Here is a 27083-nt window from a genome sequence, read left to right as displayed (position 1 = left end):
TTGCTGGCCCGAACTGGAGCACCGTGACCTGGAGAAAGGAAGTGTGTGCCCATGGCAATGGCAGAGAAAGAAAAGACTGGTGAATAGCATTCTCCGCCATGGGCGAGTCAGCTCATTTTCTTGTGCCTCTAAACTCAATTGACAAAACCGAAAACCCCTGCTATGGGGTCAGATATGACTCATAGAGACTCTGCAGGACAGTGTAGACCTGCCCCTGTGGGTTTCCAAGACTAACTTTTTATCCGACTAGAAAAACTCATTTTTATCCCCCGGAGCAGCTGGTGGTTTCAAACTACTGACCTTGAGGTTAGCAGCCCAATGTGTAACCTACTATGCCACCCAGGCTCCATCTTCAATTGGCAATCAGTTAGCCTTTATGTACATGCAATACCAATCTTGAGAAATTACAATATTTATACTGGTGAATAGTCCTTTGAGAGGGCAAAGGGGCCCAAAGTTAAAATATAGTTTATATCGTTGCTGCTGTGGCGTGTGCCATCAAGTCAATTCCAACCAGTGGACAACAGGACGGACGCTGCACGGTCCTGGGCCGTCCTAACTGGGGCTCCTATGCCTGAGGCCGTTATGGCAGCCACTGCCCGTCCATCTCGTCAAGGGCCGTCCTCTTTTCTCCACTTTTCCACTTTGCCAACCGTGTCGTCTTTTTCCTGGGACCGGTCTCTCCTGACAATATGTCCACAGTATGCGAGACCACGTCTCGCCATCCTTGCCTCCAAGGTGCAACCTGGCCACACCAGAAAGACTCGGTGCTGGAAGCTGGACTGAGCAAACTGGGCCCCACCTCAAAACTGCCTGTCACCCTTGGAATTAGGAGTGAAGTTCCCTGATGGGAGAGGCAGCAAGGGATGGCCACCCTAAGACTGAGGAAATGGCAGTTGTGGGCCTTGAGCAGGACCCCTGGCTTAAAGGGGACCCAGAACCACCATATATTTAGTCCCTCAATACACCCCTGCATTAATATGGCAAGTATCAATCTGCTAGGTAAGGATCTGCCTTTGTAAGAAATATTACAGTAAATGTTCCCCTAGCACCCCCATGCTCAATGTAAACACAGAACTCAATCAATTAAGAAATGGATCTGTACAAAGCAACAACTCATGGACTGTAACTCAAAGTTGGACTAAACTAGAATAAACTCCTCATAATTGATGCTATCAATGCAATCATATAGATGATAACAAAACCCAAATAGGAGGAAGGGGAAAATATCAGAGCTTAAATAGTGAACACCCAATTTGTAGACAGCTGTGTGGGGCAGTGGAAGCCCATGGAGATCTGCAGAGATCTAGTCAGTTTCTCTGGCAGATCCCCTCTTTACTGTCAGCTTTACTATGAGATAGAGACTATTGTAAACTTGATTATGGTATATTGGGCCATGGTATGATACTTGGTCAGTTGACCTCCCTCTTGACCCAACCTGAATTTGCTCTAGGCTCAAATATTTCTCACTTGTACCCTGACAGAAATTTCTTCTTTTAAAATATTTTTGGTGGTCTCTTCTTATTTTTTTACTTTAGTCTTTATATTATTATTTTATTTGTTTCACTTTGGTTTGTTTTTCGTTTCTGCTAGGTTTCCCAGAGTATGAAGCACAGGAGTGGACGCATAGGGACAATGACTGATGTAAGGACTTATGGGTGAATAGGGGGAAGGGGAGAGGGGAACTAGGGAGCAAACAGAGTGTGGGAAGGGAGCACTAGAACTGACTGTGGTGATGTATATAAAACTCTTTAAAATCAACTTTAATTTTGTTTTGCTTTTTGAAATCATTTTATTGGGGGCTCCTACAACTCTTTATCGCAATCCATATATACATCACTTGTGTCAAGCACATTTGTACATTTGTTGCCATCACCATTCTCAAAACATTTGCTTTCTACTTGAACCCTTGGTATCAGCTCATTTTCCCCCTCTGTCCCTGTTCCTCCTTCCCTCATGAGCCCGTGATAATTCATAAATTATTTTGTCCTGTCTTACACTGTCAGACGTCTCCCTTCACTCACTTTTCTGTTGTCCGTCCCCCAGGGAGGGGGTTATATGTACACCCTCCTTCCACCCTCCCAGTATCGCCACTCTCAGCACTAGTCTTGAAGGGATCATCTGTCCTGGATTTCGTGTTTCCAATTCCTATCTGTACCAGTGTACATCTTCTGGTCTAGCCAGATTTATAAGGTAGAATTGGGATCATGATAGTGGGGGCTGAGAGGAAGCATTTAAGAACAAGAAGAAAGTTGTATGTTTCATCATTGCTACACTGCACCCTGACTGGCTTGTCTCCTCCCTGCGATCCTTCTGTAAGGGGATGTCCAGTTGCCTACAGATGGGTCTTGGGTCCCCAATCTGCAATCCCCCTCATTCACAATGATATGATTTTTTTGTTCTTTGATGCATGATACCCGATCCCTTCAACACCTTGTGATCACACAGGAAAAGCAACTTTAGTATAGAAGTTTATGATGTGAATTTTATACAAGAAAACTGAAAAATAACACCACCACAAGACTAAAGTTGACCACTGGTTACCATGGGTGAAGGAGGAAGTTTTTGCTTAGGGGGCATTCCATTTATGTTAATGGTGGTGGAATCATTTTACAAAGGATATCAATAGTCAACATGAAGAGTACAATCAGTGGCACTGAATTCTACATGTAAAAGTGGCTGAATTGGAGAATGTTCTGTTGTGTCTATTTTTGCCACAATTAAAAAGAGTGACACTAATAACGAGGTATACAAGGGTTGTACAATCATGACACGATCAGTTTCAGAACATTTTCTTCCAACTTTTCTTGATATGATTGAACTATTGTATGATATGCGGAAGAAGTGCCAATAAACTGTTAAAAATGTATTTCCTTGCTAGCAGAGAAGAGGCATTTGAAAGCAAAGATCTAGGTAGTTAGCATTTTTAACCTGTTAACTTCCTTAATAAATCCCCATAATTGTGAGCATCGTGGGTGTCCTGTGTGGTCAGTGCAACAAATGACCGAGCCAACAGAGTGGAGTGTCGTGCAAGGGACTGCCGGTGTCAGAATGGGATGAAGATGGCAGATGGAGCAGTTGGGACCGCCGTCTGCCAGCACTCAGCCTCGGTCCAGCCTGGAGTCTGATTCTCCTCTTTGTGGACCCAAAAGAGGTCAGAGGGGACCTCACCTAGTCCTCTCAGGGAGGGGCAGGCCCTGAGGCAGGCCCTGAGGACGAGCCTGCCCCTCTGTGAGTGCACTGGGTGAGTCACAGCCATCCCCTTTCAAGGGCACCTGCAAAACTTTCCACACAGCTGTTCTACGTTCAGAGAAGGCTCTCACTGTAAACTGTAGCCTTCTGCAAACCGAGTACTCAAAATGGTACTCTTCAATGGCGTGGTCGGGAAAGACCAGCTCTTGAAAAAGGACATCAAGCCTGGTAAAGCAGCAGGCCAGCGAAAGAGGGGGCCTCCACAAGATGGGCTACAACAATGGGCTCAAACATCAAACCAGTGCTAGTGGCGTGGGACCAGGCAGTTTCCCTCTGGTCGATGTGGGTCGGAACCAACGCCACAACAGCATTTCCTTGACTAATCTAGTACAAACAAAACATCATAAATAAAAAAGAAAAGGCCTTGGATTACTTTAAGAACTCTGTGCGGGTGGGAGCCCGGTGGGGGTACTGGTCAGGTGTTGGACTTGGAGGGGGATCCTGCAAGATGCCAGCAGTTGCCACCCAGAAGCCCGGACTTTCTAACCCCATCACCTGTCAGTCTCGTAAACTCCCCGGCAGGTCTAGCACAGACTCCAAGACGGGTGACTTTGGCCACTGCCCAACCCGTGGCACCACCAGGGATCCTAACTGTAAAACCAGAGACTCCATCAAAAAGCTTGCTTAAATTAAGAAAGGATTGAATACACAATACCTGTTTCCTAGTGCACACTTATACATGGTTTACACGTGCTTCTGCCAAGAACTTAAGACCTAAGTTTCTTTCCATTAGCAAATAGACCCAAGCTGTAAAATCAACAGCATTAACGATCAAATGTACTTATTTTTAGTGTAATTCTGATGAAATAAAAATTTTCCTTCCAAAACCTCTCAATCCAGCAATTGCCTCAATTGAAAGCTTTCTTGTTTTGTTTTTAAAATAAAATGTTGCTTTAAACACGTCTTGGGGGAGTGAGTTTAGCTAATAGAATTTGGATCTTTGACATGCCCTAAAATGTTTGCAAAAAGAATGATCTTTTAAATCCTTTCAATGATACTTGACAAACTCAAGCCTTGCCGGAAATGTCTGGGGGAATACGACCCAGAGCGTGAGGTCGGAACGGGAAAAGAAGGGTCCAGAGCGGGCGGGATGAGGCAGTGCCGAGGGCGGCTAAGTGGGTCCCTAAGCGCTTTGGGATGCGCGTCGTTTTCGCGCGCGGCCCCTCGGTCCTGCGCTTTCCCGACGGCCCGCCAGCCCCGGCACTTCCGCCCACGCGCGGGCCGGAAGCAGGCCGCCTCGGTCCGCGGCCGCCCGCCCGACGTTCGTGTCCGCGGGGCCACGCGCCCCTCAGCCCGTGCCCCTCAGCCCCGCCCCGCGGCGTGACGGCCCAGAGCCGGGTGCCGGACGCCGGGGCGGGCGCCGCGGGGCAGGAAGCGTGCGGCCCCGCCCCGCCGCTCCGTAAAGCCGAGCGGAGCGGCGGAAACGGACGCAGCCGACTGTCACTCGGAGGAACTCGGCTCCGCTACTCTTTCCGGCCCGCGGCTCCGCCCCCACCGAGGGGCTCGGCTCCAGGATCCAAGATGGAGTCGCTCAGCAGAGCCGGCCAGGAGATGAGCCTAGCGGCCCTGAAGCAACACGACCCGTACATCACCAGCATCGCGGACCTCACGGGCCAGGTCGCGCTGTACACCTTCTGCCCGAAGGCCAACCAGTGGGTGAGTGCAGCCCGCCGTGGGGCCGCTCGCTCGGGCGGCCGGGCTGAGGCGGGTGAGGGGATCGGGTTGCGGGGAAGGGAGCTGGGCGAGCGGCCTGGAGCCATCGGGAGCCTTCGCGGTGGGGAGGAGTGGGAGAAGGGGGCCCCCGACACCCTGAGCGGAAGCCGGAGAAGGGGTGTGGAAAGCGGACAGGGTCGCCGGGGTCAGCTCCGAGGACGCGGGCGGTCTGCCTTCGCCAGGGCGCTAGGGAACGGGAGGCCGGTGGCGTCAGGTTGGTGTCTGAGGCTTTAAGAGTTGTTAGATAAGTTACATTGTATCGATTAGAAACTCCCCGAACACGGACGTGAGAGCCTCTTGCGCAAAGGTCATTTGAATTTAAAACTTGAAATCCAATTAGTGACAATTTTTGGAAAGGGTTGTGCCGCTTGATGGGACCATTTGTGGAATTTGAGAAAAGATCGTGGGATCCCATGTCATCTGGATTCTTTGGAAAAGAGACCCCGTAAATGTGGTTTTGTTCCAACTGTGATGCTGCTGGTGATGTCACCTCTGAGTTCTCCCATCTGACTCAGTACATTTGGGCTTGTGTGTGTGTGTGTGTGTGTGTGTGTGCACGGGAGGGATTCTTAGTGTGTTAACTCTTGTTTGTTATCCCCTGCTTGAAAATTAAATATCAGTTTCATTTTACTGCAATGGACCCTTCCTAATGAACTGTCAGTTGCAAGTTTTACACCTAGAGAATGGGCCCCTCAGGTCCAAGGGCACCTGAGTTGTGACTGAAGAGGAGCTGATTTCTTGGAGGGGAGTTGACCTTGTTGAAGTGAGTCAGGTAAAGCCTGTGAGAGTAGAGCCTTCAGGATCTTCATTTGCTGGTGGGGCCAGACTCAAGGTCAAGAGAAAGAGCCACAAAAAATTTCTAATGATGGAACTTGGAATGTGCGAAGTATGAATTTAGGAAAATTGGAAGTAGTCGAAAATGAGATGAAACACATGAAGATTGATATCCTAGGCATTAGTGAAGTGGACCGGTATTGGCCGTTTTTAATCCTGACTAAATGTGCCTGGATTACTACACTCAGGAGGAATGGTGTGACATTCACTGTCAGAAAGGATCTTGCTGAATCCGTCATGTAGTGCAATGCTTTCTGTGATTGGATTATATCTATCTGCCTTCAAGGAAATCCAATCAGTACAACTCATCTCATCCAACTTTACACACCAACCACCCAAAAGAAAAGAAAGCTAGTGCTGAAGAGATTGAAGAATTCTACTGAGGGCTTGCATCAGAAATTGATCTGACACGCAATCAGGATGTGTTGATAGTTATTGGTGATTGTAATGCAAAAGTTGAAAACCAAGAGGAAGGAACATAATTGAAAAGACAATACGGGCTTGGCAGTAGAAATGAAGCTGGAGATCCCAGGATAGAATTTTGCAAACCCAATGACTTGTTCATAGCAAATACCTTTCTTCAGCAACACGAGAGATGCTCACATACGTGGACTTCCCCAGGTGGACGACACGGAAATCAAATGGACTCTATCCGTGGGAGAGGCTCAGTATCAGCAGCTAACACCAGGCCAGGGGCCAACGGTGGCTGCAGGAATAGTGGAGCAGTACTACTAGTGGGGGGAATCAATATGATACTTTAAAAAATTATTCCAACAAAATCAACTTCATATGATTAACATTTATCTTTTTCTAGAGTTTGTTGAATTGTAGACTAATATGGTTATTTGAGTTGAAATATTGGCTTGTCTTTCAAATGGTATGACTGTTTAAAACCTAAATGCTCTTTTGTCACAACAAATGAAGATGATAATGAATTGTAGCTTCTTATTCGAGATGTGCACTGTTTGGTGGAACTTCCTGTCAGTGCAGGTCGGCAGTGTGAGCCCATCAGCTGTTCTGCTGCAGGAGGGAACTATCTACTGTGTGGGTTTGGTTTCTAGGGTATCATAAAATAAGACAGAGTATGGTTATCCTCGGGGGTCCGTGGCTAGCGCATGTGGGTCTGCCCTGAGCTGCTAACTGAAAGGCGGACAGTGTGCATTCATCCAGAGGCACTTGGGAAGGAAGTACTTATAAAAAGCCACAGCCACTGAAAACCCTACACCCATGGATCTCCATGAGGATCTCCATGAGTTGGAATCTACTTGAAAGTAACTGAGCAGTTTCTTGTTATTAGTAGTGTCCATATTTTCTTCAACAAAGTTCTAAAAATAGCCAGCTGTGGTTGACACAATTGTTAATTAACAAAAAAATCCTCTGCTCTTTAAAATCTATATCAAGCATAACTCACCCCCCCCCCCCGCCCAAGTTGATGATGCTAACTCATAGTGACCCTGTAGGACAAGCTAGAACTTCCCAGTGTGGTTCTGAGACTAACTTTTTTTTTTAACATTTTATTAGGGGCTCATACAATTCTTATTACAACCCATACATACATCAATTGTATAAACCACATTTGTACATTCGTTGCCCTTATCATTCTCAAAACATTTGTTCTCCACTTGAGCCCCTGGCATCACCTCCTCATTTTCCTCTCCCTCCCTGCTACCCCCTCCCTCATGAACCCTTGCTAATTTATAAATTATTATTTTGCCAAATCTTACACTGTCCAACATCTCAATTCACCAATTTTTCTGTTGTTTGTCCCCCAGGAAGGAGGTTATATGTAGATCCTTGTAATGGGCTCCCCCTTTCTATCCCACCTTCCTTCCATCCTCCCAGTGTCACCACTCTCACCACTGATCTTAAAGGGTTCATCTGCCCTGGATTCCCTGTGTTTCCAGTTCTTATCTGTACCAGTGTACATCCTCTGGTGGAGCCAGATTTGTAAGGTAGAATTGGGATCATGATAGTGGGGAGGGGACATTTAGGTACTAAAGGAAAGTCGTATGTTTCATCATTGCTACCCTGCTCCCTGACTGGCTCATCTCCTCCCCACAACCCTTCCAACCGTTCCTTAAGGGGATGTATAATTGCCTACAGATGGGCTTTGGGTCTCTACCCCGCACTCACCTTCATTCACAATGATATGATTTCTTGTTCTGGTGATGCCTGATACCTGATCCCTTCGACACCTCGTGATTACACAGTCTGGTGTGCTTCTATGTGGGCTTTGTTGCTTCTGAGCTATGGCCACTTTAAGACCATAGACGCTATATCTTTTGATAGCCGTGCACCATCAGCTTTCTTTACCACATTTTCTTTACCACACTTAGTCTTCAACGATTGTGTTGGGAATGTGAGCATCATGGAATACCAGTTTAATAGAACCAAGTATTCTTGCATTGAGGGAGTACTTGAGTGGAGGCCCAATGTCCATCTGCTGCCTTAATACTAAACATATTCATATATGCACATAGATCTATTTCCACATCCTCATACATAAATATATTTACTATGCACATGCCTGTATTTAGACCTCTATAAATGCCCTTTACCTCCTAGCTATTTCCAGTATTTCCTATTACTTTTCTCTTGTCCCACTATCATGCTCAGCCTTCATTTGGGTTACAGTAATTCCTCTGGGTTACATTACCCTTGGTCACGCCCTGCCAGGTCTCCTCACCACCGATTTGGATCATTTGTTGTTCCCTTGTCCCTGGGTCTGTTACCACCACTACTTTTCCCCCCATCTCCCCCACTCCCACCACCCCCCCCCCCCACCAACTGTCAGTTCCATTGTTTTCTCCTCCAGATTATCTTATTTAGACAGACCTGTGGAGATAGTAACATGCACAAAAACAAGACAGAGCAAAACCAAGCAACAAAAGAAAACACAAAACAAGGCAGTGACAAAAAAGCAAAACAAAACACTAGAGGAAAGAAAAGCTTGTAGTTCAAGAACTGTTTGTTAGCCTTTAGGCATGTTTTCCAGTCTTTTAGCTAAGAGAAACATGTAGATACAGAAATGTTGCTAGATTAAACATCAAATATGCTTACATACAATGAAAGGGGATATAAGATACTGCTAATAGCAGTTGGTGGAGGGGAAGACTTCCTTGGCTAGTTCACAGTGATCAGTTTTAAAACTCGGAAGTTGACTGTAGATATGAGACCTTCTCCTTTAGCATTAGTTGGGTATGAATGATTGGAAAAATGCTAATTGATTCATTGTCTATTTTGCAGGAGAAGACTGATATAGAAGGGACCTTATTTGTATATCGGAGGTAAGCTTTTAAAAAAATTAATTGCGTATTTTTTAAATCTCATGGCGAACACTGTGGTTTAAATTGGTTGACCTCTTGAGCAGGAGGGGACACTCCTGCTTGTCCCTTTCCGAGCTCCTGATCATATCCCTTCTCAGATCCTCCCGGAGCCAGACCTTATTTAGAGCCTGGCAGAACCCTCTCAGAATAGAAAGCGTTTTCTAGTAATGATGGAGTCCAAATAGATGTCTCCTCCCTTCCCTGATAGTTTAAGGGCAAAATAAGTTGAGAAAAATCTAATGCATAGACTAGCTCTTGCAAAACAGTTATCAGGTTCTCATTTCTAGAGTTACTAAGTCACAGGTTACTAAATAACAGTCTGTAACTCTGAGTCTGATCCCTTTACCACTACCAGCCCAAATTCTGGATTGCATACTGTGCCTTTAAAATCTAAATAAATAAAACCGCACTGCCATCAAGTCAGTTCTGACTCCGTGACTGGGTGACATTGGCTTTCAAAGGCTGTGATTCTTTATGGGAGCAGACTGCATTATTAGGTTTAAAACAATGACCTTGCAGTTAGCACTTCAACAGCTACCTGGGAGGACTACCAAGGCTCTGAGTCATTTTAGTGTATCAGAGTTCTTTAGAAAGCCTGCATCATTTTAAGTATGCTGATCTTTTTCATTCTTTGTATTATAAACCAGTACAAAGTCCACTGCCATCAAGTCAATTCTGGCTCACAGCAAATGTGTCGGGTACAGTAGAACTCACTCCTTAGGGTTTCTGAGACTCAATCTACAGAAGCAGACTGCCACATCTTTCTTGCTAGCCTTTTGGTTAGCAGCCAAAACACCTAACCACCTATATGAGGGACTGCAAAAGGCTTGTGTAATCATGGAAATAAAAGCTAATGGCTTGTTTACATGAACTTTTTGAAGCCTCCTCATAAAGAAGTGCTTCAATATTAATAGGCCAAGTTTTCCAACACTTTGTTTCCTATTATTCGTCTTTTGTTCTTTTTTTTCCTTAAAGCCCTTTAATCTTCATTACTCCATATTCAGTATGAATCACTAAAAACATCAGCTTTTGTTAGCACCTGAGTATCTGCAATATTTGGAAAGTGCTTTCCTGACTTTAAGTCTAGTGCATCTACAGTGCTTAAAACGTGAGGTTTGGTGTAGTAGGTGGCTTGATTCCACAAGATTCTTGCAAGCCCCCAAGATCAAAAGGCGACAAAAGAAACCTCTGGTAAACACAAAAGCATTTCACTTGCCCAGAGTGGGGTAGGTGCTGTGCATGGAGCTGCAAGGCCAAAGGCTTGTACTTGGTGGTAGTTGCTCTGTAGGGGAGATGAAGCTGTCTGTTCCGTAAAGATTTCAGAAGTCGCAAAGGGACTGTTCTACCTTGCCCAGCAGGACAGGCTTGCTATGAGTCTGAGTCCACTCGATTAAGGCACTGAGTGAGGAGTTTCTATTGGATCACAATAAACCCGGATTTCAGAATCACTTTGCAGGAACCACTTAGAATAGAAGCAGTCTGATTTTGGAGTTAAAAAAAACCCAAAGCTGAATTCTTGTCATGTTTTTGTGTGACTTTAGCCACCAGGGTTAGTCGTGCTGAGTTTGTTTCTTGCTCTGTTATGGCCCGTGTACTTGACCAGTACATAGGGGACGGGTCTTAAGGATTGTGTACTGGGGTGGGAAAGCAGGAATGTTGTTATTGTAGGATTCAAGGCATTATCCCTCTAACTGGAGGACTATTTAAAGACCCCTTTGGTGTGAGGAAAATAATTATTGTAATGATGGCGATCATTTTTATAGCGAAACTCTCCAGCATGGGGAGAAAGGGCAATATAGAAAGGAAGAAGTGGTTTAGAAAGCGTCAGAAAAAAGTCAGAAGAATAGTAAGTTCATTGCACAGACTATTTTAACAAAGGTTTGCTAGAGGGGGGCAAACACAACATGGCCCACTCAGTCCTCGAGGTTAGGAGTGTGGCAGGGAGCCCGTGGCTGAAGCAGGGGCAGGAGAAGGGACAAGGGAGCTGAGGTCAGAAAGAGGCAGAGCCTGGTGGCCTTATCAAGGACTTGGCATTTACAACAGAGGATTGAGTCCTTAGAGGGTTCTGGACCAAACGGGCTTGATCTGACTTGCCTTTCATTTCAGTTTTGAAGTGCTTGTAATATTACGTAGTTCAACCAATACATGTTTTAAACAGTAAGTAAAATTAAAGTAGTAAATAATATTTCTGCAGATTGAGTAAACAGTGACTACAGATTACCTTTGTGTTTTTTTTTTAATTCTATTAAATCTAAGGTCAGCTTCACCTTACCATGGTTTCACCATTGTGAATCGACTGAGTATGCACAATCTAGTTGAACCGGTCAATAAAGATTTGGAATTTCAGCTCCATGAACCGTTTCTTCTATATAGAAATGCAAGCTGTGAGTATAATTGTTTTGTTTGTGCTTGGTATGTATACATCTGAAACGGGGGGCTTTTGTTTTATCACTTCATTGAGGGTTTCAGATTATGGTGAATACAATTTATATGCTTTATGATTAGGAATCTAAGACTGGTCTTGTGAAATTGAAAACAATCCCTTTTGTATATAAAAACATGTCCTTAAAAAAAAAAGAAAATGATTAGGGCAAAGAATGTACGGATGTGCTTTATACAATTGATGTATGTATATGTATATGTATGGATTGTGATAAGAGTTGTATGAGCCCCTAATAAAATGTAAAAAAAAAACCATGTCCTTAAAAATAAAGTAACCTGTCATTTTAGTCAACTACATTGTTCCACTTGATAGCACCCCATTTGTCTCCCATTTTTGTTGTGACATTGAATTGTTGGCTGCCCCGGCCTCTGAGCACCTGAACTTTCTTTGGAAGACGCAGAGTGGAGACAGGCGTTGGCTTTCTGAATACAAAGTGATAGCTTTGCCTTGAACAGTGTGTCTTTTTCAAGTTGAACACCTGCTGGGCACCAGCGCTGTGCCAGGAGCTGCTGGGCCCTAATGATTCAGAAGAGACCTGTGCAAGTGAGCAGAAAGTTCAGTCTGCCAGGACTCCGAAGCGAGCGACAGCTTCTCAACTGCATAATTGGGGTGGTGGCCCTTCTGTTGCTACTCCAGGTCTGCACAGGCATTTTTTAGACTCTGGGAATTAGCGGGTGCTGTCAGCTCCCATGGCAATTTCAGGAAAGCGCAGTACAAGGATGTGCCGGTGGTTCCTGCTTGAGTGTGGGTCTGAAAGGTCTGAGTGTGAGGGGAGAAAGGCCGAGTACTTCTCTTGACCTTGACCACAGCTACATGAGAGCTGCTTATGGCAGAGTGTGTGCTGTAACTACTTTCTAAGAACTAGCTGGAGAAATGTCTCTTCTAATTCCATTGGAATCACACTTGGAGGGGGCGGGGGAGATGTTTTAAGTGTGACATTGCTCTCAACTCCTTGAGGAACGAACAACAAGCTGTTTCAAAGCCTGAAGCCCTGAATGCTTCTCCGTACATCACTTTTGACGTAGTTAGCGAAGTTTCTCTCTCTCTCTAAACTATTTGTCCTGATAAAAGTACCTGACATTTTTTATTGTGTGGACAATCTTAGACGTGTGGGGTTTTGGTTGTTCTTTTATTTTGTTTTGAGCTTGGCAAGTAGAAACGTTATTACTTTTATACCAGCCTTATGCTTTCTTGCCATCTAAGAGTTGGTGTTTAAAGCCTGTGAGGTCAGCTGGATTTTTGAAACTCAGGCTAACCGATTAACGTCAGGGGCTGTTGTTTTTCTGCTGAGCACTCCATTGAAGAGGAACTTCGGTAGAGGAACACAGACTTCTTTCTGAGCAAAATTGGCTGTGTTTTTTCTTCACAGCCTGCAAGCCTAATCTAACCATAACCCCTAGGGAAAATCTGATGGTTGAAATGACTCGAGCAGGAAATTATCGGAGGCTTGTGGCATAAGTCTGCAGCAAGTCATTGTTGTGTTCATTTCACAGTAAGGCCCCTGTGAAGTTGGAAGTGCAGCAGTGCACACAGAACATTCATCTGGTTTGACCAGAGCTGCCGTTAGTTGCAAGCATTTCCGTGCCTGTAGTCTAATCATGGAAGAAATGAAGGCGCATTTTTAAAAACAAAGAAAAAATACCAGCGCTGGGTTTCATTTTGTGAAAAATGTAGCAGATACCTAGAGTGTATCTTGGGTTGGGACATAATAGTGTTACTTGCACCGTGGCGTTACAGATGAGATTAACTTGTAATGACGTCAGGCTTAATCATGGGAGTGTTTTTTATGTTCACTAGAATACCTCGGGGCAAAAGACGTAAACTGGTCCATTTTAGCTGAAATTTCCAACAGAGTTGAAACACCGCTTCTTTTAATAGTTGCATCTTTATTTGAAAATCTCATCTGCCAACTTAGCGTTTTCCACCAACCCGGGGAGCAGAAACGTTCACCGGCTCCACAATCCTTTGCTGAGGTGCTGCCTCAGTGGGAGCCTTAGTAGCAGCCATTGCTCTTTTTAGAAGCTTGCTTTGCCTTGGATGCTTCCTTGGCAGCCGTGATGGCCCTCTGAAATTTGACTGCATGGCGGGTTATTTTCTTTAGAATTTCTTCCAATTGCCCCTTTTTGTGCTTCTGTAGAGAACAGTCCAGTTTATCTGCCGAAGGTTCTTCTTGGAAAGGAATACCGATTCACATTTTACATTAAGAAACTGGAAAACCTTTCCATCAGTCCTGGCGTAGGGTCTCCCTAGTCTGGGGTAAATCTCGTGCCCACGGAAACTGCGCAGCTCAACCTGCATGGCTGCAGCAGCAGAAGGACAGGGAAGACAGTGCAGAGGGAGGAACAGCTTTTTCTTCATGAACAGGAAACTCGATTCACCAGGCTACCCTATGCCTCTTGCTAATGGAGGCCTGAATCCTCTCGTTAGGGCCATACAGTGACTAGTATTGCTATTGGGGGTTTTCAAGCACCCCAGCCTACTTCCAGAGTGCAGGTGGCCTGAGTCTGTCTGAACGGACTAGGGGAGGCCTGGAGCTGTGTTTTAAGAGCAGCCGCACCCAGGGCAGTGGTGGCAGGTAGTATGGAGGGAAGGTGTGGCCCGCATCTCTCGTGCAGGTTTGCACTACCTGGTCTTAAAGTCTGTTCAGCAAGCTCTATGGAGCTGTTCAGGGATTTATTCTTGGAATAAAAAGTTAATTCGTGTCTGCATGTGCATACAGGTAATTATACCTGATTCTGTGGCTGTTCTCTGACAGTCTCTTGTGGAAAATACCACCAGGACACCTGACCTTTTTAACTCATGTGACTACACCTTTGGGTCCAGCATCTCGTCACTTAAATCAGTCTGTAACACCAATCTAATAGAAAATAAAGAATAATTTGCTTGAGTCTTTAAAAAAATTTTTTATAGATACAAAATGTCCTCTGCTACTACATACCCACCCCCCAAAAAAAGGGTAAAATGTTACAGAAAAATGTCTAAAATAACCCAATACTTAGGTTTAGTGACCACTTTGGAAGCAGTCTAAGTCCACAGAGGATCCTTGGTGGCACAGTGAAGTCACCAGTGCCACCCCACCAGCTTCTCCGCTCTCCTCGAGGACCACGGGCTCGGCAGTTCTTCCCTGTCCTGGGGAGCTGCTGTGAGTCCGCAGTGACTCAAGGCTAGTGAGAATGTTTGTTTGTTTGTTTTGGCCTATGTCTGTCCGTGCAGTGAGGACTGGGAGAGGCAGTAGCTTCCGTCTAACTGAGTAGCAGTTATCCTCCCGGTACGGTACCTTGCTTCTGATTCCTAATTTATTGATGAGGAAACTTTAGGCTCTGAGAAGGTAAACAAGTTGTAAGTGCCCGGCAGAATTGGAGTCTAGGTCTAAGGACCTTCAGCACCCACGTTCTGTGCACCTTGTGTGTTGTGACGGCAGCCCCCAGGAGGCATGGCCAGTGTCGGAAAACCACAGCGGGTTGCTCTGAGCCAGCGTTGACTCAGTGGTAGCGAGCGAGTCTAGCTGCTATCTCTCTTGCTCTCTTTCTCTTGGACTCAAGTCGCATGACTTTTACTATGTAGATACTTCACCCTCAGAAACACTGGTGATGGTTTTTATTTGTTGGGTTTGCTTTAAAGAGAAAAAAGGTTTTTTGTTTTTCAAACATATGCCCTGCTACCTGTTTACTGATATTATGTTTTTATTTGTAAATATGAAATTTATTTTGGTAACTAACTACCTGACTAATAAGTTCTTTGGGATTGCTAAATTTCTCAGAATACTATGACAGGCACATAAACTAAAATATTTTTCTGCTTCTATCCAATGGGAAACTTGTTCCACTGCAAGTATTTTGAAATGCTATATGAAAATACTCATAGCGACTATCAGACGGTGTAGAACTGCCTGGTTTTTTGTGGGGCACATGTAATTCACTTATCATACAGCATACAATTCAGTAGTCCTATCTCATCAGGAAGAGTTGTGCAGTCTTCGCCACAATCCTTTTTAGAACCTTTTTCTTGTGCTCATTCATTTCCCCCACCCTCTCCTTGCAAGACCCCTGGGGAACCATTAATCCAGTTACTGTCTCTACAGACTTTACACAAGGAGAGGTCGCATCTCTCCTCCCAGGGGAGCAGCTGATGGTCTCAAACCTAACCAGTAAGCAGCCCGACATGTAGTCCAGTTGAAATCAGCTCAGTGGCAGTGAGTGTATGGTGGATGCTAAAAGGGAGGAAGGGACCCTTCGTGGACTAAATAAACCATGTGAACTGAAGTGGGAGCACCTGAGCAGCTGCTGGCTGCCGGCTTTTAGGAGACTTTTGAGGATGGGAGCTCTCCATGATATCAGGAAGGCATTAGGAAGCACACTGGGATCGGGAAACAAAACCTTGGAGCTGCATGAAGCTAAGACATGCCAACAGCAATAGCCAGGTCCCCTGATGAACTACAGGTCAGTTCAGTATGAAGATAGTTGCGTTCTATCTAACCAAAACCAGACTCCCTGCCAATCAAGTCAATGCCAACTCAGAGTGACCCTGTAGGATGAGGCAGAACTGCCCTGTGGTTTCCAAGACTAACTCTTCACAGGAGTAGAAAGCCCCGTCTTTCTCCCACAGAGCTGTTAGTGGTTTAGAACTGCTGACCTGAAGGATCATAGCCCAATGTGTAAGTACGACACCACCAGGCCTCTCTAAGGAGAGGGCAAACAGGCATACCTATCTGAGCCTTGGCTCTGGGAGACAGGGAGAGTGTGACTCCTCACACATTGGGAATTCAAGATCCCACCACTCTTGTGGGGCAGTGTTCACCCAGGCCAGGGATACTCTAGGACACCTGGTGAGTACTCTGGAACCAACAAAAGAAGCAAAGGCACACCCCTCTGGCAGGACAGACACCACACTCTTATCCAGTAATCCTAGGGAAATGATCAGATAAAGACTTCAAATGTGATAGAAAGTCCAGATATAGATTGTAAGACAAAAAGAAAGTATCCAAAACCTAAGAATAAAAATACCATGAAGAAAACTGACAGGTACACTTGGGAAAAAAGAGAAAGAATGATAGAAATGAAAGTTTTCATTATTAAAATAAACTTTTTACCTGAATTCAACAACTAGAAACAAAGGATAATTGATGCATTGGAAAAGAAACCTGAGGAAATTATCCAGAGAATAAAAGAGAAAATGTGACAGGTGATAGAAATGGAAAGTCTAACATAGGACAGATAAGAATTTTAAAAGATTAAAATCTGGAGAGAGATGGTATTTGAAGATGGCTGAGAATTTTCCAGAATCCATGAAAGGTATAAATCTCAGATGTAAGGAGTAGAATGTGGCTACGCATAATAGATAGAAATAGTAGGTGCACATGTATACCTCCTGGTGAAGTATTAAAAGCAAAGAAACAAGAAAATCAACTTTAATTACTTAATATAAGAACACCAATTATTTGACAGCATGTTTTTCAGTTGAAGCTAGTAAGGTTGAAAGCAAGATTGTTATTTTCAGAGAATTGAAAGGAAGCTATCAACCAACAATTCAGTGCTTTAAAAGAGCAATGTAAAGGCATTTTTCAAATAAAAACAAAATGGTTACTTCCAGCAGACCTTTTCAAAGCAGCTCTGTCCATAGAGTAGCCACTAGTAATGTGTGGCTCTTTAGCCCTTGAAATTGGCTAGTACATCTGAATTTTCAGATTAATTTCGCTGGTTTTAATTCATTTCATCTAAATTAATTGAAATTTAACAGTGCAGTTTTAAAAGATGTAGTTCACAATGGGAGAAATAAGATATGGAATGTCAAAAATGAACAAACAGGTAAAGTAGACTAAGCACTGAGTGTAAAGCCATAAACTCCCTAATTTGCCCTGTGTGCTTGGTTGTTTCCCAAAGGCGAGTGGTTTCAGCTCCCAGCCTTTCCGAGAAACCCTGTTCTGCCCTATAGGTTCACCACGAGACCGAATCAACATAATGGGAGCGAGTTTATTAAAAACAATGTGAAATTAAAGTACTGAAGCTGTACAAACCTAAAACATTGCAGGATTTGGAGGACAGATAAGTTGGTTTACTTTCTACTAGAATCAGGTTGTGTGTGTTCAGGGGGGTTAGGGTAACAGCTGTAAATATATTTTTTTTTTCCAAATAAAATATTTTCATTTACAAACCAGTGTAAACCAGGAAAGGGATAAGGGCCAGGAGGTGTAAAGAGAACATATAGGAAATAGAAAGCCCAAATAAAGTGGAAATAAATACAGGAAATGGAAAGCCCAAAATAAAAGGACAAAAATAAAAGCTTAATTAAAATGAATGTTCTGGAAAACCAACTTGCCATTTAACTGAGGATCAAATGTTAGGTAACAATCACAAAATTAGTCTGTGTGCTGTTACTAGGAAGCTCTGGAATCTGGGAGGTTGAAAGTAAAGGTACAGAGTCAAGGGGCTTCATAAAGGTTGTGGGGAATTCCATTAACTCCTTCTTCAGTTTTCTATAGATTTCATGGGCCCCCTATGGCTACATTCACTATGAATAGTGGATGTTAAGGCATAAAAAGCATCCTTAGGGATAAAAGTCACCATGTAACAAGTCTCTTCAGTAATTGGCAGATAACACACAATTTAGTAAGGCTGCAGATTATGTAGACCAACAGCAAGCTTGATCTGATGGACATAATGATCCTTGCTTCCCAAGAATTTGAGAATTTACCCTTTTTTTTAATACCTATTTGAACTTTTATAGAAATTAACACATTTGGGTCACAAAGCATATCTGTCCATATACCAAATATATACAGTAAGACTATGTTCTTTGGTTATAATATAATTAAACTAGGTATCAGAAACATAATAAATATAACCATTAAATTTAACATTTTGAAAACATTTTTTCTAAATAACTCATGGACCAAAGAGCAAGTTATAATAGAAACTATTTAGAATGAAATAATGAAAACTTTTATCAAAACTGTAGGATTCTGCTAACAGTGTATTAGGGTGATGTCTATAGTCCTAAATGCTTACGCAAGAAAATAATGATTTGAGCATTCAGTCCAAGAAGTTCGGAGAAATGATAAGTTTGGGTTTTGGTTAAATGAAGTTGAAGGAAAATAAAAATTAGATCTAAAGAAGAGAAAATAATACAATAGCGCTGATAACAACTTTTCATCTGTAACATTCAGAGCAAGAAGAGGCCCAGTAGGAAATATTGGGAACTATATGTATATGTAAGACGGGTAGATCACGTAAATTTAAAAACAAGTTACTGAATGACCTTTTGTTTGTAAGTTTATATGATAACCATTTTCCAGATATAGAGTAACCAAACTTCATGAATTAATAAGACTAATTGGATTTATAAAGAGGGAAACGATTGCATCGATGGTCTTTAATATCCTTCCCCCTCACATAAAGTCAGCGCTGCGGGCAAACTGCTAGGCCGTCCGTCCAGCTCTCTGTCTAGAGAACTGGCTGCAGAGTCTCCACATACCTGCCCTGAGCACAAGAAACTCACTTTCCTGTCATTCTTCTCCTGGGAGCAGATCATGTTTCTGTTACTCACCGTTCCTCCACCAGTGTGACATTTAATGAAGGAATGCCCCAAGAATATTCTATAAGGTTAGGTTCTAATCATTTGAGAAAAAAAGTCCACACCCGGTTGAGAAAGAAAAAGCGTTTCTTTTCCTCTCATCCTTACAGCTAGCAGTCTGCAGTATACCTACACAATTTTAAACATTGATAGAAAGGCTGTGACAACATCACATGTGTAGCGTTAACTTTCTTTTGCTCTTTACCAGAAAGACTTCATGCTCTAAAATGTTTTCTTTCATTAAGAAGCGCTTTTAGAATCCTGCAATGTACGTTATCTTGGACTTCCTCTTTCACCAATTTTTGGAAGCCCCTCAGATACCCTGATTTTATTTTACTTTTATGTTTGTAAACAATGCCACTTCTGAGTGTGTGTGTGAAATCTAGTCTCCAGTGTCCTGAAGATGTTGGTGTGCTGCAGCTGTTGGTGCAGCGTGTTGTATAGGAAGACAGCCACCATAGCAACAAGTACAATGGAAATTAAACACCGGACTGCTATTTAATAGTTTGCAGAACTTACCTCCAAAAGCTTGCGAGAAGTGCCTCTTCATTTCCACTTCACTTACAACTTTTCCTTTATACCGAGCATCAGTCTCTTGGTATAAAATATTTTTAATTAAAGTTAGATCACTGGAAAAAGTAGGGAGATTCATTTCCATGGTGTTGAAAATGCAGCTGTCAGGTGGAAATATTAGAAGAAGTATTGTGGGGTGTGTAGGGTGCTTTGTCTTGTTCTTGTTTTTAATGCTTGTCCTTTCTTATTTCAAGGGCAGTAAAGATGGTAGGTAGCTGTTGGCCTGCCTAACACAGCACAGGTCAGGAATCTTCAGATTTAAAGCACAGTGCAAGTTGTTTTTGATTGGTCAAGTCAAAAACTCCAAGTTTGATCTCCAGACTGAAAGAGGAGTTTAGAAACAATAAGAAAAGATCCACAGTTCCTTCTCTGAGCTTTGATTTCAGCGAGTGTTTCTTCCTTCGCCTAGAGAAAAGCAGACAGCCCTTCACCCTCACTCAGCTCCAGCCCCGATGTGGTTGGTATGATTGTGTAATCAGTGAGCGAGAAGAGGTCTGTGGTAACTGCATCATCGGGCCTCCTGGACCCAGATAAGGGAAGTGCGTTGCTGTTTGTACTGCACGGGGGTGAGGACACCACGAAACACGGCGACTTGGACTCTAAGGCGGACCTAGTGGCTGTTGGGGTGGAGGTTTCAAAATAAGCATTGCTTTCGATCTTCTCGGATGCTGCTGCTTAACATTTTAGTAGAGCCCTTTTACCAAGCCCCTCTTTAGAAATATTGTAAATCCTTGAACAATTCAGGGTTTTTAAATGAATGGATTATTTTCATTGTGCTTCACTAATAATTTTACCTGTCCTGCCGGCCCAAGGTGGTGCTGTTAGTGTGTGGTCTCAACCTAGCCGTAAAGGCTTTGAAAATTGAGCCATGCACCAGTCAGCGCTTTCTGATAATTAGCGTATCAAGTATTTAATACTTGAAACTATTTTTCCTATTCAGAACTCACAAGAAAAGCAACCTTTACTTGAGCTAAGTGTCAGAAATCTGTTTTTAATTAGTAGGTACTTGTTCAGTGAGGCTCCGTGCAGAGAGAATTGACGCGCAGAGTAACCACTGGTCCACGGAGGACTGAAGCCGCGCCGGCGGCAGAGCCGGGCCTGTGTGAAGTCACTGCTGGGCCTCACTTGGCTCTTTCCGCTAAGGGAGACACAGGACGAGCATTTGCTCCCAGCGTCTAGAAATCAGACTGTTTGACACACGCACAAATCTGGATGTCTCGCCTTTTTCTCATGACAGAACAGCCCGTGTGGCAGCACAGCCCTGCTTTCCTGCCAGCTGAGACTGTGAGTAGAGCAGACCACCATCACCTACTACTCCCGTCCTGCCCAGAGGCCTCCCAGGCTCCTGGGGAATTTCACTTACAACCCCAGCTTAGATGACCCCTCAGTAAATTGGAAGGAAAACCTGTAAGGATAGCAGTTGGAAAGGAGAGGGCATAGTTCTTATATTTCACTGACCTGACTGTCCCCTAGGTCCCTCACCAGGTTTTTGGAAGCCTAGAGAACAGGAACTCTCATCTTAAAAATACACAGTAGTTCCTTGGCTGCTAAGTGCCACTTGCCAAAATCTGTTGTCATCCTCGCGCATGTGTGTGTGCGTGTGTGTTTCACCCCCGTCCCTAGCCCTTGCCCACTCTTGTATTATAGAAAATTACCATCGGACAAGGCAGAGGCGTTTTCTTTTTCATCTGCTAGGGCATGGTACTCCTGTAGTCCTATATTATTGTTTTATTTCAGTGTAACCCTGTGTCTAGAGAGAATGTGCTTGGTTGTATGTAAAGCCTATAGTCTTGCTTTTGATTTCTGGTATAGAGAACCTTTTTAACTACCATCACACGCAAAAAATGCTTTTTATCAAATGTCCTTTTCTGCTTTGGCACCATTCTCAAAAAATTTCAGACTCTTCACATCCTTGCAGAGGTCAGATCTAAATAATGCAGAAGTAAGACAGACAGCGTGTCCAAGTGTCTAGCAGGCAGCATCTTAGAAGTCTTGAGGGTCTCAGTCCCCACAGGAATTTGGAATTGGCTCGATCTATTTAAATAGGGTTCAACTCTTTAATCGCTGTCACTAAGCCATTGTTCTCCATACTTTTCAGTGGAAGGGCCTCCATTTGAAAATCCAGGGGCATAGTTAGTTTTCTGTTGTTATCGGCATCTTTACAGGAGCCCGGAGAGTGCTGTTGGGGAGCATGGGTTTGCTGTCAGGTCGGCAATTCAAACGCACCAGGCAGCAGGCCTTCCTTGGGAGCACGCTGAGGCGGTTGGCTCCTGTGAAGATTGACGGCCTGGGAAGCCCTTCAGAAGGGCACCTGTGGCTTGGAGCTGTGACGTGGCAGCGGGTTTGGTTTGTTATCTGCATCTTGACATGAGGGGACATCACAAAACTCGAAGGAAAATGGATTTCTTCCCCAGACCTTGTGACACCCACTTTCACTGCTCATGGAAGGGCACCCTAAAAACAGATGCCCTGTGACACCCCTGGATTTTCAATGTTGTGGGACAGCCCTCTGGAGGGTGTGCAATAACTGCTTACTCACTTTCAGCTTAGGAAGAGCCACTTAGAAACCAGAATGCTGTCCGCAGCTGCGGTGAAAGGGCGGGCAAGCCCCGAAATTCCTACATCTCCATGTAGGGGGTGTAGCCCGGGAAATAGATGGTTGAGAATGTAGTGTGCCTAGAGTGTAAGTTCTCTTGAAGGAGGAAGGCGTAACTTTGGTTTGGAGACTAGGTCCTTTGTGGCTTAGTTATCTGGTCAATTTCTCTGTCTTTGCTCATGAGTGACAGTGACAGGCTCTGGGGCTGTTCTCTGGCCCTTCTTCGTAGTTGCCCACACTGAGCAACTGATATGTTGGCAGGCAGAGTCGACCTTGGATGCGTGTCTGAACCTCTACAGGTCTGCTTGTGGCAGAGTCGAGTGTGACTCTTATCCTTTACCCATTAAGCTACCATTACGGCTCCCTTATCTTGCGTTGCTTCTGCAAACATGCCTTCAAGGTGTTTGGCTCTTTTTTGGCAGTTTCTTTGATAAAGGGCAAGAATAGACGAGTATGTCTCACTTTAAATTCTTTGTTTCTTCAAAGAAAGAATTGTTTTAGTCACTTGACTCTGGGATATACTTATTTTGATTTCATTATGAAATGCTTTCCTAACCTTTCAGTTGAGGATCCCCCCGGGAGAATATCTTCATTGTGTTACAACATTAGGCACTAAAGACTCCTGTGCTCTCTTGAGCATGATGTATTGCGTATAATAAACCTCTTGTCAGCACTGGAGGTCCTGTGGGTGTGTCCTAATACATGAGGGGGAGCTAGGACCTTTTGTATTGGGCTTTGTTATGTGTGGGGTGGGGTGTTCCTGAGCCAAGGAGGGAACAGGTATATTTTAAGAGGGTGGTTGTGTACGATTGCCATATATGGAGTCTTTTCAAAGCCCTGATCAGATTGTCTCGATGTACAGCAACCTTTAACTGCTAAGAACATAATTAAGACCCTGCAGTAGATCCTGTTTAGGAATTATCTCCTATCTCCTCTGGAGTAAGGCTGCTTCTGTGCCCTTCCATTAAGATGTCAACGTTAAGCTTAAATGGGAAATTGAACGCTAACCCTTTACCAGATTCACAATAAAGTTGGTTTTTTTTTCAAAGCTAAGTTTATGATAGGTAACCCCGTGCCTAATTCACAATTTAAAAATTAGAGAAGGGAAAGGCTAGGCTTAATCTGTTCTGTAGACAATGGCAACTAATGTACAAATATGCCTGATACAATTGATGTATGGATTGGAATAAGAGTTGTGAGAGCCGCCAATAAAATGATCCTTTAATTTTTTTAAAAGGGCTTTCAAAGTGGATGATATGTATTGATAATATCTCTATAAAATCCAAATAATAGGTCCTCGAAGTTTTATTTTAATGTTTCTTATGTAGCCATTATATTTTCTGTGTTCTATGCCAGTCATATTATTTTAATGGATTATTTATTCCTTAATTTATCAGCTTTCTTTTATGTGTTGCCTTAATCTTTGTATATGTTAAGTGAAGTGCTCATCAGCTTTCTGTCCCTATGAAAAAATTTTACTTAAATTATTAATGCCGTAAGTGTGCAGTGGAAAGACAGCTCACCTAGAAGTGGGAAGATAGAAGTTGTAGTCCCATTTCTGAGGCTGGTTTTCTCTGTGATTTATCCATAAATCTTTTAGTCTTCTTTATAAGCCTTCATTTTTTATCCATAAAAAGCATAAGGAGACTTGTAGAGGGAACTTGCCATAGACTTGTCTCCACGTTCCCAGCCTGACAGTCGTCGCAGAGACAGTGAAAGGAGAGCTTCGGAGGAGTGGTCATCTGGACAACACAGGGAAAGATGACCCCGCCGTGTCCTGTTCTCCTCTGGAAGAAATAGGAGCTCCACCTGTGATCCCTGACAAACCCAACAAAAGCTGCTGGAAGGACTGGAACCTGCCCGTAGTGAGTGGTCAGCAGGAAATGTCTCCCAGCAAACACCTTCCACTTCATCAGGCAGCAGTACCAGAGACCCACTGAGGTCCCCCGCCCACCTCCACCCCCATCAGGAAATTGAATAGGAAGGGCAAAAACTCATATAATACAGAAAAGAGGAGATAATAGAAATAAGGCAAAATGAGACAAAATATGAGTTCTTTGCAGGTGGTAGAGGGATCATAAAAAGTGTCCTCCCTACCCCCCAGTGAAGTGTCAGGGAGAGGCAGCACCTGTCCAGCACTCCCACTCCACAGGAGGGGATGGTGTCAGGCATAGGAGGGAGCTGCAGCTGGGTTGGTTTTGAAGCTTTTTAGGTTTGTTTGTTTTTTTTTACAGTAACCATATTAATTCCACCTTTTAGATTTCTAGAGTCTCAAAGATTTTTGAGGCTGAGTTAACTTGGTTTCCATTAAGATTTCTTCACATTTAATAGCAGTTTGGAATGTATCGTGCAATCAGTTCTGATTTGTAGCTTTTGTTGTTTTTCATCGTGAAAGGTATACCTGCAATCTGGTACTAGTGCCTAAAACCATGTTTGCAATAAGGATGTGAATGTTTTACATGTCCCTTCTTATGTTAAAGTTTGGTGGGTTCCTCCCATCTTGGGGCTGAGGATAGGGTGGTAAATTCAATAGCAGCCCACAGTAGCAGTGTTTCTAGATACCCAAATGGTTAAAGCTGCCTTCTCATCCCTCCCCCTCTTTGTTTTTCAAGTGTCAATCTACAGCATCTGGTTCTACGACAGGGAAGACTGCCACCGCATAGCCAAACTCATGGCCAAGTAAGTGTTCCCATTGCCCGTCCACTGAGTGGACGGCACACAAAAGAGGAAACGTCTCTGTTACCAGAGCAGACTCACATATGCTGCTCTTTAACACCCCCCCCCAGTCTACTCTGTCAAAGACTTAGAAAAGAAATACAGAGTTATCTGTAACCCTTCTACCCAAGTATTAGCATTTCAGCCTGCTTCCTCCCATCTTGTTTGCTGTGTGCATTCAGTTGTGTGGCCATGTTACAAAGATGGGTCATCCTGTTTCTCATGTCAGCAGCTGAGTAATCCCCTATCATGCTCGTAGTGACTGCTGCATATCCAGTCTGTGGGCAGGTCATCACTTGAGCGGAACTTACTGGGCAGCATGTAAGGGCCAGCATGCTGCCCAGGACAGGCTCAGGCTGACCCCAAACACAGTGGTTCTGACTGAGAGGGCTATCCAGATTTCCTTAACAGGTGTCAGCAGTCAGCCACCTGATAGAGAAATGGGTCATGTTCCAAAAGTTGATCTGGTTGTGCGCCGCACTTGGACTTGGGAGAGCAGTGGATGGATGCTCTGCAGGGTGCCTCGTTGCCCGCAAACTCACCGCTCAAATCAGATTCCCTTTGCTGTGGATCTGCCTGCCCACAGCCCTGGGGCCACACGGCTGGAACGCCAGAAGTAGAGACAGCTATTTGTCGCTCGAAAATGTCAGCCTGCTTGTCAGTGCCTGTGTGTTCAGTCATGTCTTCCCATTGCCCTTCTGACCGCTGTAGTGCAATTTTAAATTCTACATATTTTTTTAAAAATGTTCCAGAAGATGTTTATAAAGAGTCAGATGTTATGTAGGAGAGTGAGTGAGCTTCTAGAACTTCTGGACCTGTACCATTTCTAAATTTGGAAATATTTTAGTTTACTACTGGCAGTAGCAAAGTTGAAAATCCCTAAAGCTAGAAAAGGTTGACTTTTTACGAAGAAAATCCCATTTGTCCCTAAACCGTTCCTAACCATAAAAGCTTTTGAGAGTTTTCCCACATTGATTCCTAGTGTAACAAAGACCCTCAGCGGCACAGCTGGGTATTATTTGAGAGAAAGGAAGAGACGTGGGGTTAGGGTGCTATTCATAGCACACAAGCCGGAAGGAGCCTTGTTGTCCAGGCGCACTTTTAAGAGAATCCTTCCGACACCACCGCTAACACCTTGTTTCCAGCAGTAGTGAGCCTTGTCCACTGGCCTGCCCACAGGTCTGAGCAGTGATGATGGTTGGAAATCTTCTTTTCAACCCAAACTCCCTTTGGGCAAGAACCGAGGCCAGCTGGCCTTTGTGACAAATCTCTTAGGAGGTTCGGTGCAGGCTGCTGTGGCTTATAACTAAGTTTAAATAAGCACATGGTCATTAAATCAGATTCTCTTTTCCGATTATTAAAGTAGTGCATGTTAGTTGTGGGAAATGGCAGGGGTGAGGGTGAGGGTACAAAAATGAAAGAAAATGACTTTGCTGTGTTCCACTGTTTATAACAGAAGCAACAGTTTATCTTCTCATCTTGTTGTTGTTGTTTGGAAGAAGTCTCACTGTTGTTCAGCTAAGGATTGTGGATATCTGATATGCTACATTATAAATACAAATCGATCCAATCTGATCGTCACATTCCAGTCATCTTTCTTTTTTTATTTTTAACATTTTATTAGGGGCTCATACCACTCTTATCACAGTCCATACATATACATACATCAATTGTACAAAGCACATCTGTACATTCTTTGCCCTAATCATTTTCTTTTTTTTTTCTCTTTTCTTTTTTTACATTTTATTAGGGGCTCATACAACTCTTACCACAATCCACACATATACATACATCAATTGTATAAAGCACATCCCTACATTCTTTTCCCTAATCACTCTCAAAGCATTTGCTCTCCACTTAAGCCCTCCACTTCAGGTCCTCTTTTTTTTTCCCCTCCCTCCCCGCTCCCCCCTCCCTCATGAGCCCTTGATAATCCACAGATTGTTATTTTGTCATATCTTTCCCTATCCGGAGTCTCCCTTCCCCCTCTTCTCTGCCGTCCATCTCCCAGGGATGAGGTCACATGTGGATCCTTGTAATCAGTTCCCCCTTTCTAACCCAC

General features: G+C 43.9%; 1 protein-coding gene across 3 annotated transcripts in view; it reads left to right on the top strand.

Moving 5' to 3' along the window:
- Positions 1-4595: 4595 nt before the first annotated feature.
- The window catches only part of DCP1A (decapping mRNA 1A), a 36144-nt gene continuing 13656 nt past the window's right edge, over positions 4596-27083 (top strand). The window contains exons 1-4 of one of the 3 annotated variants that reach the window (XM_075547524.1): positions 4596-4908; positions 9046-9086; positions 11382-11509; positions 24919-24985. In XM_075547524.1, the coding sequence (XP_075403639.1) occupies positions 4774-4908; positions 9046-9086; positions 11382-11509; positions 24919-24985 (371 nt within the window). In that variant the 5' untranslated portion in view covers positions 4596-4773. Of the gene's footprint in view, positions 4909-9045; positions 9087-11381; positions 11510-23996; positions 24172-24918; positions 24986-27083 lie in introns of those variants that run through there. The other 2 variants (XM_075547525.1, XM_075547523.1) reach the window with 2 other exon arrangements.

Source organism: Tenrec ecaudatus, chromosome 4 (assembly GCF_050624435.1).
Source record: "Tenrec ecaudatus isolate mTenEca1 chromosome 4, mTenEca1.hap1, whole genome shotgun sequence".
Classification (NCBI taxonomy): domain Eukaryota; kingdom Metazoa; phylum Chordata; class Mammalia; order Afrosoricida; family Tenrecidae; genus Tenrec; species Tenrec ecaudatus.
The sequence above is the reverse complement of the archived record's forward strand: the minus strand, read 5'-3'. Positions and strand labels throughout refer to the sequence as shown.